Source organism: Haliaeetus leucocephalus, unplaced genomic scaffold (assembly GCF_000737465.1).
Source record: "Haliaeetus leucocephalus isolate CR32 unplaced genomic scaffold, Haliaeetus_leucocephalus-4.0 Scaffold450, whole genome shotgun sequence".
Lineage (NCBI taxonomy): Eukaryota > Metazoa > Chordata > Aves > Accipitriformes > Accipitridae > Haliaeetus > Haliaeetus leucocephalus.
In genome coordinates, this window is record NW_010972886.1 from 16,847,638 (window position 1) to 16,873,022 (window position 25,385).

Genomic DNA, 25,385 nt, shown 5'->3' on the forward strand with positions numbered 1-25,385 from the left:
CTAGCTGCTCTAACTATCCAACTGCCAAATCCCAAATACTCCAGCTTCCACCTATTCTTCAAACAGCATCCACATCAAATACTAGTACATGGCCACATTGCTCACACTACCAGGAAAAACAGCCAGAGTCAGATCTCCAGAAAATGCACTGTATGCTTGGGAGGGCTAGAGTCTGAAACAGACGCTCTCTTCACCACAAAATATTTTTTAGCAGGTGAAATTGTGCAATTGTCTTAGCAGCAAATACTTGACAGTCTTATTTCATTTTTCCTAATGACCAGAGTTAAACGATTGCAGGTTTTAACAGCGCCGGCAAATTATCAAGACCCTCTACATTACATGGTCAATGGTCCTTTTAATAGAAAAAGCAATAATATACAGTTGTTTGTGCCAACTAAAACTCGTTAGAAAGTATTAGTTTAAGGTAACAGTTCAGCAGCTATTAACAAGCACAAATTTCTACAGTTATTGCTTGTGACACTATGATCCTAGCAAAGCTGGCAGCAGAAAACCATTCCTTTTGTTTTAGAAGATCCCAGGGGTAAGGGGGCTGGGGGAATAGGGGAAAGAAAAGTTAACAAAAACAGTGTTTCGTAGCAAGAACCAAAGTTTTTCAATAATCACCATTTTTTTCACTAGCATAACATTAGAATTGACTTTTTGTCTTGCTGACATAGCAACTAAGAAAGTTGTGTTGCATTGACCATATTGATTGTGAACAATGCAGCCATCAGTGGGACTCTGCACCATATATTTTCGATATTGACCTCCCATTCCCTTTTCCATGGCTCTATGGGTCTGCTATTGGATTTGGACTGCAGTGTAATAAACAGCTAAGGTTTAATTAATGGTAAATGAATACAAGACATAGGTTATGACTTTAACTAATTAGGGAATTGTTGAATTAAGTCTGCCTTGGAATGCAAGGCAGTACAATCAATATCCAATAAAAGGACTATGTATGTAATTTACCTGCAAATGTGTTTCCAATACCATCAAAGTGAGTTTAAATAAGTAAGATATATGAAAGGCTACTGGAAAAAGATTTCAAAAAGTTAACACTTTATGGCTTCAAAAAAGGTTCTTCTCCTTGCTGAAGAAATGTCATCTTGAAATATCCTCCCATAACACAGATGGTGACACTCAGACACAGCTCTCCCTAAAGGACAGTGCAGCCTCGAAACATTTTTCCTTGACAATGCAACACTAGCAAATATTGCCTCTGCCTCTATAGAGTATAGCAAAAGCAAACCAGTACTCCCAACATGAACCAATTAAGTTTAATAGCAAGCTCTTCTTAGGGCGTCTTGGTCCGCCTTCCAGTACCACACGTGCAGCAGCCTTTCAGTTTTAATCGTGCTGCCCCTCTTCCCCCACGAGCCTTGGAAAAGCCTTCCCAGGCACAAGAAGAGGTCACCACACAAGGGTCTGATCAACCCTGAGCAATCCCCAAGACTACTTCTATTGTATACATCAGCTCACACAGCCTGATTACTCATTCTGTAATCACTCCTCTGAAATAAAAAAAAAGAAACCTACCTACTCCCTTGTGGGCATCTACGCTGGTAAACTCTATTGTCCCATTATGGCCCTTCCTAGGATTTTCCTGATACTGTTTGTGGTTCCCATTGGGACAATATCTGTAGGAAAGTCCATAATCTGCAAGATAAACCTGGAAGACATGAACAGACAAATGAATAATGCTTTTGTCCTTTGAAAGTATAACCTTTATAATTAAGTCTTAAGAAACTGATAGGTTAAGGACAGCCTTAGATCTAAATTTTATTAAACCAAATGGTGCCTCAGGATAAAATATGTACAACTGGGGGCTATAACAGCTGCCCTCCCCATTTAAATCCTTCCACTACTATACTCTTATCTTATTTCAGAGTCGAGCAGAATTTCAGTCTTTTTATTTTGTTCCCAAGCTCTCTCCTCTCCAGGTGGGAATCTAGACATCATAAATTGCAATATGCCTTTTATGTACCCTCACGTTGCTTATGGGACCCCTTCCCCTCCTTACTTAAACAGGAAAATATACACTCCTGTTCAAATTTTCCAACAGCTGAGACTGTACAATTTCATAACAGCAGTGCAACTTAAAATCCAGAGGAAGCAAAAGGCAGCAGCTTCCCCCAGCCAGACTGGACACAGGGCTCCAGCGCTAACAGGGAGTGTGACCACAGGGCTGCTGGACATCAGCCTAACTGTAGTCTCATCTTTCTGAATGTCACTGTCAGTAACTTCATACTGGCAACAACTATTTAAACATAAAGTGTAAGATGAAACAAAGCAAAACAACTAGCCCCCCTCAACCCAGAAAGCAATCTTAGTAAATCACTCCTGAATTTATAATAAATTTTAAAAAGGCACAGAGCCAGTCTTCACTCTAAGTTACTGTGAAGCAAATCCATGGAGCTAAATCAGCGTAAGAGAAAAAAATTTGGGCCCCCACTGTGTATACTGCAGCAAGCTCATGCATTCTGCCCCACTTACCTTTCCATCCTGCACAGGTGATTTTTTTTTTTTCCAAGATGCTTCACTGTAGCTATCTAAATAACCAGAGGGAGGAAGCCCCACAGTTCTGAATGACGTATCTGGGAGATGCACTTGCATATTCTTGGGACTTGACTGTAAAAGTATTAACTGACTTTAAACTTAGTCTTGCTCACTTTTATGGTATTTGAAGCTGAAAACAGTACAGCTCAGGAGAGCTGAATTTTACTTTCCATTCTTCTGCTGGCTGTCAAGACAAACCCAAACATGCCATCTGGCTCCTACGCCTCTGTAGAGAACTATACGCATAGCGCATGTGGTGCTGCATCTATGTCAATTCTGCCACTCGCATGATTTAGATTAAGGGCACAAGTCCACTCTATGAAGTTCAGATTAACAAGTTCTACCCTCCAACAGGGGTAGACGTAATACATGCACATGGTCAATTACTGCAGCGCAGCTGACAAGCAGTAACTTGTTGAAACCAGCTGGAATTTAATCACAGTCTGTCCACCCCACAATATCCCATAGGTTATTTTCTCACTCTGTCATTTTCACACTCCCACCTGGCCTTTGCCCCTTACATTGACCAGTTCTCACATTAGGTAATTGCTTTTTTTATAAATATCCAAGTATGGTACCTTCACTTAAGAGAAAAAAAAACAACACAGACTGTTATTATATTGTCATTGGAACTGATCTCTTGGGCAAAAGCTAAATCATCTGAAGCCATATAAAGATCATTTCTACTAAATCATATTATATTATAAAGAAAAACTTTTTCTTATTCGAACCTTAGTTTTGTTTCCTTTTTAGCTAAAAAACAGTTTATCCTATAAAAGTCTAAAATAAACTCTTCTGGCACTTACTTATGATTTAATTATGTCACTCCTGGTAGAGGAAAAACAAACAAACAAAAAACCCTCAAGAAAACTTAACGCATTATTTTGTAGCACATTCTGTTGAACTACTGATTCCTGTTTGTGCTCCAGGCAGCTTCAAATCCTGGGATGGCTGGTCTCTTGGTTTTACTGTTTCTGCTGCAGGATCTGTGCTTATTTGGAGCATGTAAGCTGGGATGCAGCACTCACTTCCTGCAGGGTGATGGCTTTTAAGATTACCAGTGATGTTTTTTACCTGACAGACTATACAAACTGTGATACAAGATTAAAGACCGTAGGCATGTTTAGAAAATCTGGAACAAGGCATAAACTTTGTTGGGTTGACCGATTTGATTTTCTCCTGTAACCATTCTCCAGCGTATTCCTGATGCTTTGGTACCTGTCCTAATTGAGCCCACAGCCAGTGTGAGAGAACTAATTTAAACTACCCTAATATCAAGTTTTGCGAGTCTTCTGCATCCTTTGTGGGCTGGGAAGGACAGAGTAGGCTAGAAGGTGCATTCTTCCCAGGCTAAGTGGTACATTCTGGATTTTGCTTGACTATAGCTTTCTGACACGTACAGTTGACCAGATACAATAAGATGAAATACAGAACAGATTTCAACCTTTAAAAATTCAGGTTATGCCTTATATTAAAATGAAATGTTAACTGTTAGAAAAAACAATACAAGAAAAGCACCTCTGTCAGCTCTGGTTCTGTTTGGGCTGGGAAAGCTAGCTTATGTGATAGACCCTCCCATATGGCAGCCCAGCCTTGGTGGTCTCTCAAACTATCTTAACAACAGGGCATCTAGAAAGTAGCCACAAATATTTGCTAGTCAAACTTGAACTATGTAAAAAAGTTACCAGTTATCCTACAGGTAAATCACAGTAACTCTTAATCCATTTTTAAGCAACAGATTTGCTTAAAATACTTTCAGTAGTTGTATCAGCAGGGCAGTTTAAATTTATACTGAAAAACCCCTCTAAAAGTGAGAAGCAGCTTTAGGTTATCCTGCCTTGACTGATGGTGGCAAGACCTGGAAACCAAGAAGCAATTACTTCTTAAAGCCACTCACATGCAATTGCAACAACATCTATGATTGTACCACAGTTTGCTCCAGAAGTTGGTCATGAGTGTCATTAGCTGAGCCATTTAATGCTTCCACAACTGTCACATCAGATTTTTTCCACAAATATGCAACCAATGGTAGCCTGTCAAGGCAAAGCCTCTTGGCCACCAACAAATATCAATCCCCTTCAGCTTGTACAAAACCAGCAATGCACTGTTACAGCCTTGCCACAACCATTATCAGAACGACTACATTATTTTAAATTAACATTAACTTCATTTCATCAATTCTCATTACAACCCTTTCATCATTAAAAAGATATATAGTTCTTTATAGCTAGTTGTCACTTTTTTATAATGTAACACAGCATGCCCTTCCAAATTTGCTCAGAACATGGTGGGTAGGGGTGGTTAACGAATTGGTAGGTTGTTGTGGTTTTTATAAGGTTATAGGGAGGGGGAAAAGAAGATGAGTATTAAAGAATATTGAGAAAAATTAAGTCAGGGTTAATATGTGTTTCAATACCATAAATATTTTTCATCTGTGTGCTTTTTTTAGGAACAACAAAACAAATAAGAACAAAAAGAGAACAAAACATATGCAGAGTAAGATAAACAAGACACTTGAAACAAGAAATAGTAACATGGATGATGAAGGTGCAACAGGGACATAAGCCGAACAGCTGGGTTTAGCTGTGTTACACTGTACACTCCTTCCCACACACTTAGCTATTTTAACTGTTGTTTTTGTTCAAGTTTCTCTTTTTTACACATCCCATTCTGCACTAGACTCAGCAGTGCTTAGCACAGTCTGTTACTAATAGATTTTGTTATAGATTAGAAGCCAGATTTCTAAAGTCTTTGCACTTAATTTCATGCAAACATGAATGTGCCCATCTTATTCAAGCGAACAGCCACACAGGCACAAATAATTATTTATGTGCACAAGCAACCAGCCATAGATTCGGCAGTCCTCTTGTCCTTTCTGTGCATGACTCCCTCACAGTGCTTTATATCTGAAGTGCTAAATATCTGCTAAACATAAAATTCTTACAACTTCTATACATTATGATATATAACTGCACTGATCTGGGAAGTCATAAGTCCAGCACTTTGGATTCTCATGGCATTCTCTTTATCTTGAAGCACACCTAGCAGGAGATTTATCACTGAAAGGATAACAATACAGTGGTTTTCTCCATAACTTTCTTTCCAGTGGTTCCACTACTAGACTTAAAGCGCTGTAAATAATTAAGTAGATACCTACTAATAAGAGGCAGATTGGTTGCTAATGGCCACAGCACTGTCAGCTTCAGTTGGACACCACACTACAAGAAGTCTAAAGCTAGACTGAAGTCCATCTTGGGACAGGAAGTCTGAAGTATAGTACTTGGGGCAGAAATAGCATCTTTCACAAAATAGAAGCCAAGGAAGGAGGAAAGCAGGTTAAACAAAGGAGAAAGGGGAAGAAATCTTCTGTGACTTGTCAGTGGCAAGTCCCGATGCTGGAATCAATTGAACTCCAACATATTTGGGCCATTACTACAAAAAGAAATTAAACCAGTATAAACAATCCTATCCAAATGTAGCAGTAGGACTGATGAATGAAAATTAAGGCTGTCTGATCATGAAGCTACATCTCAGATCAGGGGCATAGCCAGCATCCATGAGTTAAAATTCAACTGTTTCTCTATGGTATCTCTGCATACTGTATCCCTCCTAAAAACATAGGAAGGAGAACAGAAAAGATTTTCCTTTTTTTCAATTCATCTGTCATACTAAACTAAAGAGCAGGAATGACAATGATTCATCTCACAATGAAAAATGGCTTAAAGTTGGAATTGTTTTCAAGCATGTTTTTACCATATGATCAATGTGTGAGCTCTGTATCTTCTATGCTGGTCCACTGAAAGCCAGTCTTAAAAGTTAACATTTTGAAACATTTTTGTATTCTTTTTCCCTTTTTGGTTAGGGCTGTCTATGATAATCAAGTCTGAGAGTTTTATTCTGTAACTGTCTTGTCTAAGAAATGCTTGAAATCAAAATCAGAACTGAGATGCAAATGTAATTAAAATTTATGGCTTAAAAATCCAAATAGGCAACTTCTCGTGCAGACCTGAGTCTGCAACACTGCAGCATGTCTGCCCGTATAATCCATGGGGGGAGGGGAGGGAAGAAAATACTGCAAGAAAATTGTTTTGAAGAGGCCTTCTTCCAAATCTTATTTCATTTATTAAAAACCTCTGATTTTAAGCTTGTTTGGTGACCACTTGTCCTTTTTAATAGTATCACAATTAAAACGAGTTTCATGGATTTGAATTTCTCTTTTAGAGTCTATATCAATAATGTTTATTCTACTTTATCATACAAACTGTTACTGGTATGCACCAAATTATCTTTAACTAGCTGCAATACTGAAGACAGTGCTTCACTTGTTCTGTAATTTATAGATCTGATCACTTCCAGTTTTCTTTCAGGCCTCTCTGAGATTCATGGGCTGTGTACTTCCCTCAGTACATCACTCCTATTGTCAGTCATTGTGCTGCGTCCATGTTCAGAAACATATTGACTAGAGAATTGATCTTTTGACCTGTAACTCACTGAATGGCCTATCTCCCTTCTACTGAATAGATCTGCAGCAAGCTGCTCTTTGAGGTCCGTTGATTCTGATCTTCTAACCATTTCTAAACATCATTTGGAGGTCACAGAGTGACAGGACCTTTACTTTATTTGTTTCTCTGTCTTGCCACAGAAGGTAGGGGACAGCAGTATGGATTTCACACATTCTTTCAAAAAAGGGGACTATTCTATTTATTGGCTGTGGTGTAAATTTACCAGGTTAATTTACAGGAGAGAGTAGCAGCAGAAAGTCTAACATAGAAAAATGGGGCTTTTTGGAACTGCAGGAAATCTGTGACAAATTTGCACATAAGAGTACACACGAACAGCCACTAAATGACAAAAAGACACAAAATTGACTATAAAGGTACACATACTTTTTTGAACAGAGATTTAAGTCTCTTCACCAAAAGAGAACACAGAAATACATTTTGAATAAGTACTTTTTTTTTTTAAGATATTAGTTATGTGTTTCTTTAAAAAAAAAATTAGAATTAGAGAACACTTCCAATTTATTTTCTCTTAAAATCCTAGACCCTAAAGAGCAAGAACCCACTAGCATAAAATTCTTAACAAAAACTCACCACAGAAATTGTTTGGTCAGACAGCTTTATTATGCCAAATCCTGCTGGAGCTACAGGTCTCTCAGCTTGTATGCCTGAGTCTGAGTTTGCCACTGGCTAGATGCTCTCACTCCCTATTTATGAGATTAGGTTGATCGCTTTACCTCTCAGTTCCACTGTTTTAAAAAAAACAAGACCAATGCAATCTAGCTATCCACCATTTTAGCAGAGAGTAGGTTGGACAAAACACTTCACAGGGATTTGGTAGCAATAACAGTGTCTGAGGTTTTATCTGAAGTATCTAAGGTTAGTACAAGATTGCCAAATTAAAATACAGCATCTCTGACAACAGTTTAGAGGATACAGGACAGGATATTCCATATTGTTGTCATAGTCAGTCAATGGCAATGCTCCACAGAGCTTCCCAAAATACTGTTCTGGTAAATACATAACACATTCAGCTCACCAGCACGTTATAAAGACAGCTTGATTTGTAGAAAAGGCTGTCGCAACATCACAAAGTCTTACATAGGAACTGGATGCATTTGGAATAGGAAGAAGCAACTTTCATGGCAAAATTGCATGCAAATTAACGACACATGCAGAGAGCCAGGACATGACAAATGCAAAATCATCTGTGCAAGTACACATGTACAGTTCTGAATACCTGAATCTGTGTGACAATATTGTCTAGTACTACTCCTAACCCAGGTAAAGAACATTTATTGAAGTATGGGGGCAGACAGCACATCAGAGTCAACAATTCCAGGGGAAGGATATTCAATTAGTGGCATATGTAGATCTGCCAATTTTAAAGTTTTAGCCATGGTGTTGGTGAGATTATTCCTTCTTTTCATGCCCCACAAGCCACAGAGCATACATGCTTCAAGATATTGTGCAAGCTGTGTCTGGAAAATAATTTTTTATTTGACCAGGAACAGTCCCATTAAACCATCTGCCCTGCTGTGTAAGCTAAATATAGTACACATTACCTTACAATACATGGTTGTAGACTGGTACAGTATAGTATCACGGCTTCAGTGAAATTAGCAGACCTGTGGCCACTTGCTGTATTTTCTGGGGACCATGACTGGGAAGTTTATCTGAATAATACCTGAACAGCTCTAAGTTTTCTTAAGCATACAGAAATGAAAGTTTAATTCATACCTTACAAATCAAGCAAATATTAGAAATTCTGTCCTCTTAGCTCTTCTGAATGAGAATGTGAATTTTAAAATGTTGTATACAATAATTCCAGTGGAAAAGAAATTTTACTGAAACAAAATTCTACACAAAGCCTCCCAGCAGTAACATACACTTTGTACATGTTGAGCTAGGAGCTAGTTAAACTGGAATATCTATTGATTTCTTTTATTTAATAAATATAACTTAAGTCATATTTCCACCTAAAACCTCTGTCCAGTAACTCACAAATACCTTATTTCTAATCTGTCAATGAATTTACTACTTGTGAAAACAAAATACTAGTATAGCATGATCTTCATGCAGGCAACATGAGAAACAAATCAGAAAATCACCCCACAACCTGGCCAATTCAAAAGCAGCTGATCAAAGTCAGCTACGTGCCTTAAAATTTTATGATTACTGTAAATGGACACTTCCAAAATGACTTAAATGTGAAAAACAGCAGCATATCTTGCCGTCATAAAAATACACAATAGCCAAGACAAAAAAAGTCATTTGAGTTATGCTAATGGGTTTGGGTAGCAGATCGTTTTGCCTCTAAATAGCCTCCTTCTTTGGATTCAGCAGGCTGGTAAACACCATAAACTGAGATTATGTACTAGCAGCTACCACTGTCTAAAAACATGGTTGTTTTAAACAGCCATGATAGTTTTCAAACTATGTGTTTTAGAAAGCTGAATAGTTAAATTTGACTCAACCATTTCACTTGAAACCTGTAAAAATGCAGATATAGTTCAACACTTCAACCTCCAATGGCAGTGAGCTGTTCTGCAAGATCTGTTTCTTCATCACTGCAGTAGAAAAACAAAAACTGAAAGAAAACAAGTATTGCTTATGCTAATTATATTTAAGTGAAGTTAGAGATGTCCTTTTTTCCTAAATGATTTTTTTTTTCCAAGAAAAAAGCATACTTAGATTTGATTAACTGAAGAAAAAAAAGACATCATAAGAGCATATGGAGTATGACAGGATCAAAAGATTTGTTTCAAAATGTTTCACCAAAACGCTTCAATTTCAAGGCTAGCTTTAGGCCTGTTATATCCACTACAATGAGCAAGACGTAAGAGTTAGTGGCATGGAAACACAATTCATGACAATTATTAGAAATCTAGAACTTCCCAAGAATGAAAAAACAACAGGCCACATCCTTAAACTCTACTAATATACTTAAACTAGCATGACCTAGAACAGCAATTAGGTCCTCTAACTTATTCTCTTGATTAGTTTACCAGTCCATACCAGTACCCCAGTCAGCAGAGCACAAAAAGAACAAAGCAGAGTTTTGTCCTGCTTCTTTCTCAGAACTTAAGCTCCACAGAGCCACTCTCAGATTTGTCATGAGAGGATGTGAATGTTCATGCATAAACTTCTTTTAACATGTGAATTGTTAATGCAGAATATACATAACTTAAAACTATTAAACAGTTATAAACACATTAGAGTTAACAGCCTAGATAAGTAAACACGCTTACCTCATGTGGATTGGTATAGCCCAAAAGTAGATTTGCTGCTTTAATGTCACCATGAACATACTCATTTTCATGTATATATTCCAAAGTATCCAACTAGGAAAGGATTTAGGACAGAAAAGAAAACATCATCATCTTCTCCACTCTGCCCCTAACCCTACCAGCAAATATTTCTCACTTATACAGTGAAATCAAGGGCTACACAGACCGAGCTGAGAAATTTGTTTTGAGTTAGAGCACAAGGACTACCCACTCTGTCCACAGGGTCTGCTCCTACCAGGCACATAGCTGATGGTAAATCATAAACAAGCCATATTTTGCCATGAGGTATCCCTGTGTAACTACCCATGAGTATCAGCTTCTAAGGTCACAAAACAAGAATGATACTAGTACTTTATAAACACTGGAGGAAATGTTGAGAACAACAAGCTCTTAAAAAGAACATACTCAATCAGCCCTGAAAGTTTATATTTGATCCTGCCAATTATTATTTGACTTGCATTTCATGTCACCATCCCCCTGCATCATCATCATCATCCTTCTTCAGCCCCTTGCACGTGTTTGCACTTGGCAACTCATACAAAGGACAATCTAGTCTTGGCTTTTGGAGAGTACAAAGAGTGTTACAAGTTTGTCAATTATGTGACTACAAAGGCCCTTCACTTTTTTTTTTTTTTAATTATTACTATTATTTAGGTTAGAAGGAAACTTTGGAGATCTCCCGTCTAAACCCCCTGCTTCAAGCAGGACTAATGTAAGTTAGGTCAGGTTGTACGAAGGATTGAATAGTCAAGTTTTAAAAGTCCCCAAGCATGGACATTTCACAGCCTCTGGGAAGCATGTTCCAGTGCTAAGACACTCTTTCTGCAAAAACTTTTCCTTTACACTCAGAGTTCCTCTTCCTGTAACTTAAGACCGTTGCCTCCCATTTGCTGTGCACCTCTGTTCAGTAATAGCACAAATGATATTACAAAGGAGCATGTATACAACCTTCTGTTAGTATGTGCCAGTCTACAAGCATTTGAAAACAAAACTGTATTTGCAGACTAGCCTAATCTTGGCCTGTACAATCAGTGTGTTCAGCAAACACACTGAAAATTTTGCATTCAGGCATGCAATTGTGAACTTTGACAAATATGGATGTCTAATACAATACCCTTCAGACACTGAAAAAAAAAATCAATACATGTGTAAGCCTATTCTCATATGCTTTAACATCTCAGTCTAGACATACATTTTGAAGTGTATGGTCTATGTTTTAACCTATTAAAAAAAATTCTGTTTAAGCCCACCAACTTCCAGACTGCAGGGGGTCTCGATTTTCTACATAATACTCATTTTTTTTAAAAAAAAAAAAAAAAAAAAAAAAAGAAAACACATAGCATTTACGCATGTTTAATTCTAAACTCAAGAGCTACCTAAAGGAACAACACTAGAAAGATAATTTTCTAGCTGAACTCAGCAAGTTTGAGACATAGCAATTTCCTCTCTCTCTATACATACCATTCGTGCCCCAAGTTGCAGAACAGTCTCCTTCTTAAATCTCCTTCCACAATCTTCAAAGATTCTTTGAAGGTCTTCCCCCAGCCTCTCCATGACCATGAATCTATAGCTATCAGGAAATACATAAAAGGGAGGAATCCTTTAAGACAAGACTGCAAGTTTGTGTCAGATTGAAAGGACTTATCTCGATTTTGTTGAAAATGGATCTTCAGTCAATTTGAGGCTTAATTACAATTCATCTTGTTACCTTTTTCCCTTGTACTCAGCCAAGCCTGATCCCCAAAACACTGGAATTCCTAAACATCTTATTTTTTTGAGATTCATCCATTTTCTTACTGTAATAATAAAAAAAGATAACATTGGGTTAAAGGTAGCTAGAGAATTTCAGGTTTGGTGTGGGGTTTGTTGTTTTTGTTTTAGCTATCAAGCCAAGACTTTAAATGAAACAATGAAACAAATAAGGCTTATTTGGCAGGCTGTGTAGCAAACAATTCAGACCACAACTTTACTCTGAAGTTCTCTACATTCTGCAAAACAAGTTTTTTGTTCTAACAAACACTTTGTTCCCTTAGAAGGCAGATAAGCAATTATCAATAGCTGAAGAAATAATTCCTTTAGAAGCTCTACGCTATTCAATACAGAATGCTTCAAGCTATCAAAAGTGCTTATGTCTACCAGCAATCTAAGTCATCTAAAGTCTTTAGAACGGTTCCCATGAATAAATCACATCCATGCTTAAGTGTCTGCAGAATCAAGTGCCTTGATTACTACTAAATCCTGTGATGATTACACACACTCTTAGCTCTGCACATGGAAATAGTTACTAGCAGAAATATGGTCACCAATTAGTCCATGTAGTACCTCTGTTCTAAGGCTGGCCTCTTTCCATTCATCGTTGTGCACTCTGAAATGCACACATAATAAATTTGGCATGTTTCTGTTCTCCCTTCTGATCAGAAAGGACAAGGATGACATCCAAGTAAAGAAACCTATAGCAATCTAAAATTATTATAGCACCAACTAGGATTAGTTCAGTGCATGTGAAATGAGTTGGCTATCAAGCTCTAAAGCAACACTTCTTATTAGAAGCAGTTAAACCCAAGCTTGTCCTTAAATCTACCTGAACCAGAACTGATATACTACTTACTATGTTCTTGTTTTGCAGCCCTCTGGTAAAATTTCAGTTCAGAAAATAAGGGTCCATTTTCAAGATATTCCTATTGAGAAATAAACAAACTTAGTATCATAAAATGCATTAGAAAGACAACAGTTTATAAAGAAAAGTGTATGAGAAATTCAAAGGGGATGAAATCCCTTTTTTTCCCTACCTCCCATATACCATACCATCTGAAATGTAATTTTAATAAGCAGCTAAAAAGAAAAGTTGTTTCGCAACACATTTTCATAAACAACTCTGATTCCTTCAGGAATTATTTAAGACACTATTTTCAGAAATACTGTAGATCAGGTGCGTCTAAGTTCATAGTCTACTTTTCCTTACTAAACTGTTGAGGGTAGTAATCAAGGAAAGGAAAGAATGAAGTCAAGGAAATACTGTGTGTCACAGAAATGCCAAATATATCCCCAAGCAGGGAAAGTATATCAAGATATAAAAAAAACAGGGAAAAAAACAAAAGCCACAAGCATGCAATACAGACCCAATGTTGAAAATAAGGATAGATAATTAAGAGAAAGAAACGCATACAAGTTAACAATATAGAAATGAGATCTACATATTACCACTTTAATTACATGCACTGCATCATCTTCTACAGGAACATGAGTCTGAGGGGAAGCTGCAAAATGAGAAAGAGATGGGTATCAAGCTGTATGCAACAAAATGTAATTGCAAACAAAGACCTACCTAACATTGCATAAGGTGACCAAAAAAACCCATGACAAAGATATCCAATGTTTTGTTTGAATTCCTGCTTTTAAAGGTCAGAGTTTTGCCAAGTTCAAAGAAAAACAAAATGAAAACAACACGCACACACAGAAGTTTTAATCAACAAGTACAGAAGCAATTTTAACCCACATTCTCAGAACTCTCTCCTTCAATGCTAATTAAGGAGTAAGCAGGATGTCCCTATTGCACGTTTGCACCACAATGGGGTATTCCATTGTAACAGACTATGTTTAAGTCATTCCAGTCAATTGGATAAGTTCTGTATTTGGTTGCTGTCAATCCACTGTCGTGACAAAGACCCCGCTTAAAAGTTGTGACCTACATTATGCCTGTAGACAGGATTGTCTGCTTTCCTCTATTACAAATTAATTTGGCCCTAGAACCTTGATTTCTATTCTGACATAATTTAGACACCGGCCTAAGTTAGGGACAGCACAGCCACCACCTACCTAAAGGGGAGATGAGGGATTGTGCCTCTTAGTGCAAGTAGAGATTTCAAAACAATAATTGACCACATGTGCCAATTACAGCCCAGGAGACAGAACCTCTCTGCACAGACAATGCAATCCTATTTTCTTCTGACCCTGAGAGAACTATCAGTTCTCTCTGATACTACTGAAGCTACATGCAGCTACACTGGGATTAAAATTTAATGAGACTAAATCATCTTTTAGAATCATCACTGAAAAAAAAATAAAAAGAATACAGTTCCTAGGAGATAAGTGTCCCTTTCAAACTTCTTATAATGATCAAATACCAACAACAGTCCAGGTGTGAAGCACTTCAACTATCAGCACACACAAAAATAGACTAGTTTTATCCACATAATAAAAATCAAGTAAACTTGGACCTAATCAAACATCCAAGCTTTCACCTTTTGATGGTCAGTGCATAAAAATATTTTTACAATGAACAGACTCCTTCAGCTGCCATCTTCCTTCAATTCTATTCAGCACCTGGGTTGAATCTGGCAGCATACACACCCCAAACACCTGCAGGCTCCCCACTACCTTCTGCTTGACATTTCCCCATGTGAATGCTTCTGTGCTAATAACACATTAAGATAAAATGAACATATCCTAAAACAGTAGCTCTGTAAGGTGCAAACTATCCGTAGACTCAAACGGGCAGCAGTCACATTCAGAATACAATTTAAAACTATCATACAACCAGGAAGGAAATTTTGGTAAACTGTGTTCTTACCATATTATTCTACAGAACTGGGAATTAAGGCACAGGTGCTTGAAGTCTTTATCTTTCTCTGCCACATGTAGACTATGAGTTAATAGCTGAAGACATTAGTTTAAAAGGAACACATTCCATGTGTTTTCATTGTATTCAACAACATCACATTACCCAAACAGAATTAGATGTCCTCCCTTACTGACACAGATCAGAAAAGAACCTGTGTATAAGGAAATGTATTTTAATACCAAGTTACTTAACAGAGTTTTGATAGGTATAAAGAAGTATCAAATTTAAATGTATTTGAAAGAGTCTGATCTAACTTCCCTGCAGACATCTTGACATTTTATAAAGAGAGGCCTCATTCATGGTAATCTGGAACAGACAGTAACAGCTGTCAGGGTAATGAAGAAGAGCAATTAACGGGAGGTAGCCCAGCAAAAGGGCCTAACCCCCATGGTTCTTACACTATGCCAGTGTGGATGCTTTTTGGAGTCACACTGAAAGAACATCCTGAAGAAAAATAAAACCAAAACTAACTGGCAATCATTACAACGTGAGAAGGAAGAAGAGTCAGACAAAGCTCAACAACATACAGGAACAGAAGCACCACAAAATGAGTAAAGTGACATTCAAATCCACAAAAGGAGAAATGGTATTATTGTTGTTTTTACTGCACATACATGAAACAAGGCATAACATTCACAGTTAATAACATTCTGAACTTCTTACATAGATAATGCTTAGACAATTAATCTCATACATACAGATAAGCAGAAGTTGCATGCATACCTTTTGTTACATCATTTTAATTAACTATTCATATATCAGGCAACAATACTTTAGCTGCAACTCAGAAATAAGACAGGCTATTTTTTGTCCATAAACATACATAAATGGTTTTTAAAAAATTGTCTCATTACTATGTATAGTTACTTAACAGAGTGGAAAGGCTCCCAAGGTTTAACAAACAGTCTGATTACATACCTCATAGACCACCACCACATACTCTCCTGTGAGTTTAGCTCATAGTTAATTACTGTATACTTGTAATTAGCCATGTGCTAGCCTCGTTCTGTGTGGTAGCACATGGCTATTTATAATATTACAATCAGTTAAATGCTAGACTGCAGGACAGTAAGCAGAGACCCTGCAGGAGAGCAATGCTGATAGGCAGGAGGTCTCTGATGGCATATAAGTACACACATAGAGTACCAGGAGCACTATATGGTGAGATTACGTTTGCAAAGGATATCTTGAAATAGCATAACAAGTGTGAGTGTTCCCAGCTAACAGTTTATGTTGTTTTTACCAACTAGAGATGCACAATCTCCTTGCATTTTGGGGGAAGGGCGCTGATGTATGCATATAATCAAAACCATTGTCTGCATAATTGTTAACTGGGAACACTGGTGCAAGACGAAGCTGTGTAGGGGGCTGTGGCTGTTTCTATCTCATGCCAAGATGAGTCTCACAAAACATTTGCAAAGGGGAAAGGACACAGCTCTGTTTCCCCTTCCTCCCCTTCATCCCACAATCGTAGCTACCATGCCAGTGAAAAGCATGTGAATTTAAAATGCACTCTGAAATAAAGCAGTGCAGGAAGATTCACATTCTTTGCCATAATTTCCCACTGTTGTGCCTACACAACACAGCAAATAACTTACCTCAAATTAACCCATGTCCAGAATTCCCTAGCTTCACCCAGGCACAGCAGTTATGGTCTTATCATCCACTTTAATTGTGAATTTCATCCGTTTTGTTGCCGAGTGCCACAACCTTAATTAATGTAGCTTTCTAAATGTTAATAAGACATGGTAACAAAAGGGTGTTTCTGGACGAACTGCAATTTCCTACAGCCACACAGCACAATTGCATGCAGTCTGACAAAGAAACGTGCCAATTCTATTTGCCAGTTCAAACGTGCTTGTTGTAGTTTTAGCAGTTAATATGTGGCAGTCACATTTGGAATACGGTGAAATATTTTCAATGGCTCTCACAGAACCAGTTTTGTTGACAAAGTTTGCACAGTGGAAAAGAAAACAGCATTGATTTGGCAGTTTGGAAAAACATCCCTGCTCCTGTCCACAGCTGTTGTCTTTGCCACTGCTGGATATTTTGAGAATATATTTGTTTGGGAAACATGAATAAAATTATTTTCAGAAGTTCTTGGGTTGCTAGTATTTTATTTTTGCTTTGCTTCATTGGTTAACTAATCCTGAAGAGTGATATTGTCAGCTTAGTTTTCTGCAGAAATAAAAACTAACCTCAAAAATACCACACTTCGAAGTTACAGCCTACCTATAAAAAAAGCTGGAAAAATTCTGACCCTGTTTAAGTCAAGCCAAGAGCTGTTAAATTCAATGGCTAACAAACGGGGGGGGGAGTGTCACTCAGAGCATCTAACAATAAAAAACAATCCAAGTTGCAGGAATATAGTTACTAAAAACAAAATGTAAACAAATAAATAAAAAGTAGCATCTGCTATTTAACACACAACTTCAAATACTTCCTACACATGGAAGGTACTAAGGCAAATATTTAAAGGCGAACAAAGCACATTGCATTCCCCCCCCACCTTTGCAATACCCAGTATTTCCCAAGAACTGAAACAATCAGTGCTTGAAGTCTGTTTTTACCATAGCCTAAGGAAGACCTGCTTCTTTGCTCATATTGTTACTTTAAAAATACATCATCATTTCCTGGACAGACTTTTCTGAGCAGTGTTTATGAATAGGGTTTTTTCTAGATTCTTCTTCTAGGTAGCTTTATGAATGTAGAGTTTTATTATACAGATTACAGATACATAGCCCTCTGTACCATGCTTGTGAAACCATCTTCTACAAGACCCAACTAAACTGGTTTTGGTAGAAAATTGTGTTCAACTGCTAAACTGTTTTGCGGGTAACTGCAAACACCTCCAAGTTAAGAGCATTCAGTACTGGTAGGAAATTTCACTACTACTACTACTTACTCATCTTTCTATGAAACCTTAATCTTGATTCACTAGAGCCAAAGTTTTCTGTTCCACAGCAATGGAAGCCACTGTTTGACTTTCAAAGTTAATTACTCTAAAATAGCTATGACACATCCTTTAACCCCAGGCAGAAAAGCTATGCATGGTCTGCTCTTACAGCACTCTCAGATGGGAGTCCAGGCCTCTAATATTTAAAACTTGATGCACAAACTCTTTTCTGGCAAGATTCTGCTCCAGCCCATCTGCTAGTCTGACATGGTGCCCACTCAGAATATACCATGCCAGTTTCAGTAGGGTCCAGGTGCCAAAGACGGCTGAAGGGAGTGCCCTCCATAAAGCAACAGGTGCCCTATCTCTCATCCAAAGCTCTTCCTGTTACCATAGAACACTGCTCAGAAACACATCCCCCACTGAAGGTAAAAAAAACACCAAACAACCTGAACAACAACAACAAAAAAATCAAACCTGCTCTCTTGACTTTCTAGTTTTAGTTTGCATGCCAAGGTCTCAGTCCCCGACCAGAACTCTCACAAGGTGGACTAATGAAGAGCATGACAACAGCTCCCAAATGACAGGTCCACACATATGGGGGAAAAAAACCCCACCCAATACATTATGTGGCAGAACGCTAAAGTGTAATAGTAATGATCTCTGCAGACTTTGTAACATAACAGGCTTTAGACTACTGGGTAAAAATGACTTATGCTTTCGAAGTTAAGACTTCTAGCCTACGGAGGACCAAAAAAAGAAGAAAGAAGGAAGATTCAAGAGGAAGCAGCCATCAGCAAGAACAAATTGAGGTGAAGAGTATTTCCTCTTTAACAGATGGTGCAGGCCGATGCTGTACCACGTGTCAGTCCTCAGTAACTCCCGAGTAGCAAAATCAGGCTAAATTTATGATTTAGTTTGCCTACAGACAGGGTGAAAAATTAGGTAATCTGCTTGCTCTATCTATATCTATACAGTCTAATATTAGTGACTAGATAAAAAGACTTTCCTGAAGTGGTGCTTGTCTGCCAAAGAATTTATTTTCACACTAAGATTCACACCTGCAGGTACAATGAGACCTTTACTGAAATGCATTTTAACATCTGAAGGTTAAGAAAAATCCATCCCTAACCAGACAGTTACCTACTAGCGCTATTAATTACAAGGTTTTGCTATTAATATTCTTCTTTCTATTGAGTTTATAAAAATTATGCTGAATGTATACCTTTCAGTATCATTTTTACTGCATTTTTAATTCATTTGCTGCACTATAGTAAATATTTTCAGTGAAGTTAGTTTAAGCAACTGCTGAAGTACTTCATTTCTCTAGAACGAATTGCTAAAGCTGGCTTCCTAACGCAAACCAAGGAATGAACACTATGACAGTGACAGAATGTGCTTCCATCAACGCTTCTCTTCCCTGACACATGTACACCCTTGCTCACAGCTATACAAATTATCCATGGAAATTACTCTTTCTGAAATAGAGACAACCTTTCTTTCACACCTCAGCCTGATTCCCACACCACCAGGCCTCAGAATATCAATGGCAGAGTGTACTATAGTCCAAGCTTAAAAGTAGAAAAGGCCACAACCACACCTCTTCCCTACCTCCACCAGCAGCAGAGCTCCCTGTGCTGCTGGTATTAAAAGACAATACTCACCCATTCAATCGCTGTTTACTGTTGAAGCAGATATTCTTTGCCTCTTCTTGGAAAATGAGGGAGGAAAAAAAAAAGAAAAAAAAGAAAAGGATAGTGCACTGGCTATATTGGTGACAGATCTCCAAGTAGGGCAGAATTATCACCGGTTTTAGCTTTATCAGTATGTACTTTCCTGAGCTTCCCATATTGTAACAACACACGCAAAAACAGCAGTCAAACCGCAACACACGAACACCTGCTGCAAAGCCAGGTTTCAAATGGTTTCAAAACTCCTAAGTTTTCACCTATCACTTACAAAGTTTCATTACAATATACACACATAATACAATTAAAACACATTTACAATGTAGTAAGTTCTATTGTAAAAGACGCTAACAAACATGCATATATAAATATATATATAAAAAAATAAATATTTTGCACAACCATCAGTTTCCACGAGAAAGAAGCCTTCAAGCAGACAGTGCTGTATACAGCAGATTTCACTGTGACAGTGGAATCTTAACAAAACATTGCGTGACCTTTCTGCATTTAAATTTTCAGTCCAAATTGTGCATTAATAGAGTGCTTGCAGCAGAACTAGAGAATGATTTATATAAAGACTGGTGTTAATTACTGACTGTGATCAGGAAGATAAATGAGAGAATGTAAGGCTCTCAGTAGCACCCTCCTCAACTCTTGCTTAATTTTCCAATGTACTGCTGCTGTTCTCCACAAGGCTACAAACTAGCCGTGAGATCACCAATGTCATTCTTCCCCAGTTGCTCTCTATTCTGCTCCCCCTTATCAAAGTGTAGCAGTTCTGTCCGAGATGCCTGACAGCAAATCAGCCCCATTTACAAAAATAAAATAAAATAAAACTTCTAACATACAACAGTATGATTAATTCCAGCTTATGATCCATATTGCTTCTGCTACAACAAAAGCAATGCTTGAGAGAACATCTCTAGATGGCTTCTATTGCTTCTGGCAGCAGAGGAAGCTGTCCTCTTCAGAAGCATTGGGAGGAATCAGGATTTGTAAGCCTTCTGCTGCTGGATTTGCTCTGGTTGAGATAAAAATGCAAAGGGAGTCCAAGGGAAGGAACAAGTCAACAAAAAAACAGATAACATGGCACAGACAGGAAAGAGAAAGAATAATTACAAAACCAGGGAAAACATTTGTGAGGCAGGACAGAACTTATAGATAGTGATAACTTTCATGTACATAACTAGAAGTTTAGAAGCCCTGCACCTGAAGAGACTATTTGCATCCTAGGGCTCAGGATCAGTAAATGGTTTTCAGCAGCTTTGATCTAGTGAACAGAACCTTCCACAGAATGCATCCCTTGTAAATATATTTTGCAGAGATACTGTAAAATCTCTCAAGAACATTGTTACAGATTAATGGAGTATGGAGTACCCTTAATGGGAAATTAAGCTATAACAATGCACATCAAAATCTTTACACTGCTACTGTAAAAATACTTATTAAAAGATACAGCCGGCAGAGTTAACCTTTACTTTTACAAAAGGGCTGTGCTGTTCATACCTGGCAGGCAGTCGAATCTGTCTCTTCTCTCCTATCTTGCCCACCTCTCTACAGCTCTTTCTGGGTTAGCTTCTCACTGAAAGTTTAGTGGTCCTCTCACATCTTGTTGTATATGCACTAAAAACTAGTCTGAACACCACAGAAAAACAAGGTGCCTCTCAGCACCAAGCATCCATATCGTACCCTCAAAGGTTCATCATCTACTTCACATCCCTTGACTCTCAGAGACAGCTGAACTCTTTGGTAGGATCAAGCCCCCAAAAAGCTACTGAATGGTATACTTCACATAATATAAATACTTATCAGAGATAAAGAGGTGGACTAAACAAGAAAGCTACAGTCAGTGTCAATACTTGGGAATAAATCTTGCCCATTCTCTCTTTTAATTGTAGGATGAGCTACAAGGAGAACTAAGCCTGCAGTTCAGTGCTACATGTAACATTCACTACCCCTTCTGAAAGAAGAGATTAAATGAACACAAATACCATTATAGAAGTGGCAGCTATATTTCTTTAGCCATGCTGTCACTTATGAAGAAACAGAGTAGTAATACCAAGGGTCCCAGATTGTATTCTCATTCTCAACTAATTGACTGACTGCTTTCCACCTCGGTTCAGTGGGAGCCAAACTGCAACAAACACCACAATATATGAAATCACTTCAGTGGTCTGTGTGCTCAGGCAGAAAACTAATCAAATCTGCATGAAACTGACTGAATCCCACGTGCTATACCACCCACAAGGTCCAGTGTGATTTGACTGCAACAGCAAATGACAGAGCTATATTCTAAGTGATTCAGGAATACAACATTTTTTGTCTTACACATTCAAAACAGTTCCTTCAGACAGCCTCCAACCATGCATTTGGTGAAGAAATTCAGTGCAGCAGACCACACCAAATCTAGCCCAAAGTAAAACAAATCCTCAACTTAAATAACGGGTAGATGTACCCACCAACTGTTGATATTTACTCATTCACTTCTGTTACACTGAACTACTTGCAAATATATACACTGCCTTAGTTTTCTCCAGGTTTTTCAGTGACTGTGTCTACTCTGCAGAAAAGCAAAAGCAGTGGCATTTAGGTTGTTACTAAAATCTTTTTGCTTCATTTACACAGGCATTCAGTGGAACAAAGTGCCAGCTTCTATCTTTTTTCCCCCCTAGAAAGTTTCTCCACTCAAACCTGAAGCCTAGATGCAACTTAAGTCCAGATGCACAAGTAAAATTGTCCACCCTCCTGCAGTTTACAGCCACACATTAATAGCTGGAAGAACAGTACAACTGGGCAACCACTTTAGAGAAGCAACATCTGACCACATATGGGACTATCACACCATGAAATAAAATATGAGTCTTCAGTTGCCATTCAGTTTTTTGTGATTAACCATAACGGACATAAGGAGGAAAAAAAGAGGGAGAGGAAGAACACTTCAGTGCAATATAAAATGTTCCTGAACAGCTGAAAGCAGACAAGCACCATGAGATAGCCAGACAGATGTAACAAAGATCACAGTCAATCTGTCACCGAGAGGCCAGTGGCATGCAAGTGCTACACTTATGTCTCCAAATACAAAAAGAGCAAACGTGCTAACCCTTCTATAGAAAATGCGCCCTTTTTCTCTCTACAGTAGGTCCCTGATACTACAATTTGACACTGATGGACAACTCCTTCACCTCCATGAAACCACATTGAATCTAGCACAGCTCTGCATATTCGAAAGGAGTTACTAAAGACAAAAGAACTGAGAAGGCATGTAACACCTGTTCTAATGAAAACTTGTCTCATTATAAAAATCTGGAAATCGCACTAAGTGGAAAACTCATGCTGCTTAACAGCACATTAACAGATTATTTTCCAACAAATCACTCAATGTGAAGGAAATATCATTAAGAGATCAACTGAAAAAAAACCAACAGTAGGTAACAATCAAAACTGTATTTTCCATGGCAGAAACACACAATAAGGAAAAGCTTAAAAAAAAAAGGTATAGCTGATTTATGCATAAAAGGAAGTCAATTTATGTATAGGAGTGACTTGCTTATCAAGTTTTCAACATTAATACTCCAAATAGAGAGTTAACATACCTCCAACTTAAAAAGATCATGTTTGGTTCCAGGAATGATGTACTAAACTGCTTCTAGATAATTCTTTACTGCTGCCTTAATACAAGTTCAATTTAGTCTCTACCAGTCACTGTTGGTTAGTTTGCGTGTATTTGTTTGCCGTGAGAAAAAAAAAAAACAAAACAAACCCCAAACTCGTAATATTGCTTTGAAAACAGGATTTGCTCTTTCATAGAGACCAGCAATAGTTACATACATTATGTCCTCTTCAGTGACCCAGCATGCTTTACAAACTGCTTTTGAGAACCATTCATTCCTCATAAAACACTGGCTGAGTGAAACACAGCAGCTTCTTCTGAAAAAAATACAAAAAAGTATCTAGGCTAGAGCAAATAAAGAACAGCATTTCCACTTCTGGCGAAAGGTTTTAATTCGGAGGCAACACCCAGCTAACTATTGTTACTGTTATGTTTCTTGGATGAAAACTGATTCAGTCTTGGCCAGGAGATAACATTTCCAATGACCAGAAACTCAGAGAGCGCTCCAGAGCATAAGACTGGCATAAGTCCAAAGCGGCGGCTAACGAAAGCATCACCATTAGTTTGAAGAGCATCGCCTGGCAGTGCTCTTCGGTAGTTTTTGACAGCAGCAGAAACTTGCCTACTCCACCCAAGCTCCATAGAAAAGCGCACTAGGAACCACTGAACTGGGCTAGACACCCACGGAGAACACACTGCACCATCAGCAACACTTCTGAACAACAAGGACACCTAACAGGTCGCTGCAAATGTCAGAAGACCACACTTCAACACAGATGACCACCAGCATGTAAACAACAGTAACTTTTAAAACCCATCCTGTCTTATTCATGTCAGAAAGTTACAAAGAAATTTAGAAGTCACCCTTCTAATCACCACGCGTATTTTACCTAAATAGATCAAGCCAAATCCTCCATGGCCAACCTGACTGCCCAGCCTCCAGACTTTTCCTTCCGTGTCTTTCAGGATCATGTCTCTTGGCAGAGGAACCGGCAGCTTGCCTCTGCCTCGATCCTTAGGCGGCATCGCACCTTGAGGGAGGGGAAAATTAAAGGAGAAGCTGAGGGTTTTTACAAGAAACAATATCCCTCAATGTCCCTTTGCTAGCAGGCACCGAGCAGGGGCCCAGCTCTCCGCGGCCGCCCTCGGCGATCCCCCTCAGGGCGGCGCCGGGCGGTTCCTCCCCGCCTCAGGGCCAAAGGGCCTTTCAGCTGAGCGGCAGGCCGAGGCGGCCGACTCGCAGCGGCGTCCCCTCCAACGGCCGACGGGACGGGGGTAGTAAGCGGCCCGCGCTCGGCCCCGCCGCCCGCTCGCCCCACACCCACCTCCGCCAGCTACGAACTTCCCAGCTGGGAACTTCCCGCAAGCCGGGCCCAAGCGGCGAGGACCCGCCCGCAGCAGGAGGAGGAGGAGGACGGCCGCCGTCTTCCCGCGGCAAACACCGGGGCGGGGAACAGGGGAGGGCCGGACGGCCTTCGGCCGGGCCGCGGGCTCTGCCCGCCCTGCCTCGCCGGCGGCGGGGCGGGACTCCCTCAGCAGCCCCGCTCCCCTCAGCGAGGCGGAGCCCGACGCGGGGGTGGTGGGGGAGGTGTCGCGCGCCTCCCTCAGGCCGCCGGGCGCTCGCGCAGCGCTCCCCCCTGAGGCGCCGGCACGTCCCTCCAGGGGGAACGGAGACGCTGCAGGAGCCCGGCCGGTTCGGCCTTGCCTCTTTTTGAGCCGCACTTCGCAAGTGAGCAATTTACTTTTTTTTTTTCTTCCTTAAAGTGCTTTGGTGCATATCGAAGTAGTTGATGAGACTGTTCCCCGAGGTTTTAAAAAAATAATAATAATTTTAAAAAACAATCTTAACTCACAGGGGTTTCAGGGTGCTGCACAGACTTCAGGAGCTGTCACAGTGCCACTCCTTGGCCAGGCTGCTTCATTTTTTCCTCGGGGTCTTCCAGGTGTAGGTCAAGGATCACATCTACGCACAGAAACTTGCCCCAAACCAGCATGCAACACCTCCTGCGTTCATCCCCGGGTGAGACGACAGAGGCTCACGCTGCCTCAAGTGTTGGTAGCCACCAGCAGCCCCATAGCACAGTGGGAAGAGGCAACAGTCAGTCAGCCGCCATTGCTCCGGGCAGGTAGAGAGAACAGATGCAGCTGACCCAGGGGTGGATCACCCCATCACCACCGCTAGGCTGCAAGTTGGGAATAAAGGACAAGAGTGCTTTTTTTAT

The 25,385-nt window shown here is 39.3% G+C and overlaps 1 protein-coding gene across 4 annotated transcripts in view; it reads right to left on the reverse strand.

The window, feature by feature from the left end:
* The window catches only part of VRK2 (vaccinia related kinase 2), a 46,617-nt gene extending 21,569 nt beyond the window's left edge, over positions 1-25,048 (reverse strand). For 3 of the 4 annotated variants that reach the window (XM_010574846.1, XM_010574847.1, XM_010574843.1), the window contains exons 1-8: positions 24,489-24,648; positions 24,054-24,194; positions 13,550-13,605; positions 12,957-13,026; positions 12,057-12,144; positions 11,810-11,918; positions 10,310-10,402; positions 1,540-1,672 (exon numbers count right to left, since the gene is read on the reverse strand). In XM_010574846.1, the coding sequence (XP_010573148.1) occupies positions 1,540-1,672; positions 10,310-10,402; positions 11,810-11,918; positions 12,057-12,144; positions 12,957-13,026; positions 13,550-13,605; positions 24,054-24,189 (685 nt within the window). In that variant the 5' untranslated portion in view covers positions 24,190-24,194; positions 24,489-24,648. Of the gene's footprint in view, positions 1-1,539; positions 1,673-10,309; positions 10,403-11,809; positions 11,919-12,056; positions 12,145-12,956; positions 13,027-13,549; positions 13,606-24,053; positions 24,195-24,488; positions 24,649-25,016 lie in introns of those variants that run through there. The other variant, XM_010574845.1, reaches the window with a different exon arrangement.
* Between the last annotated feature and the right edge of the window lie 337 nt (positions 25,049-25,385).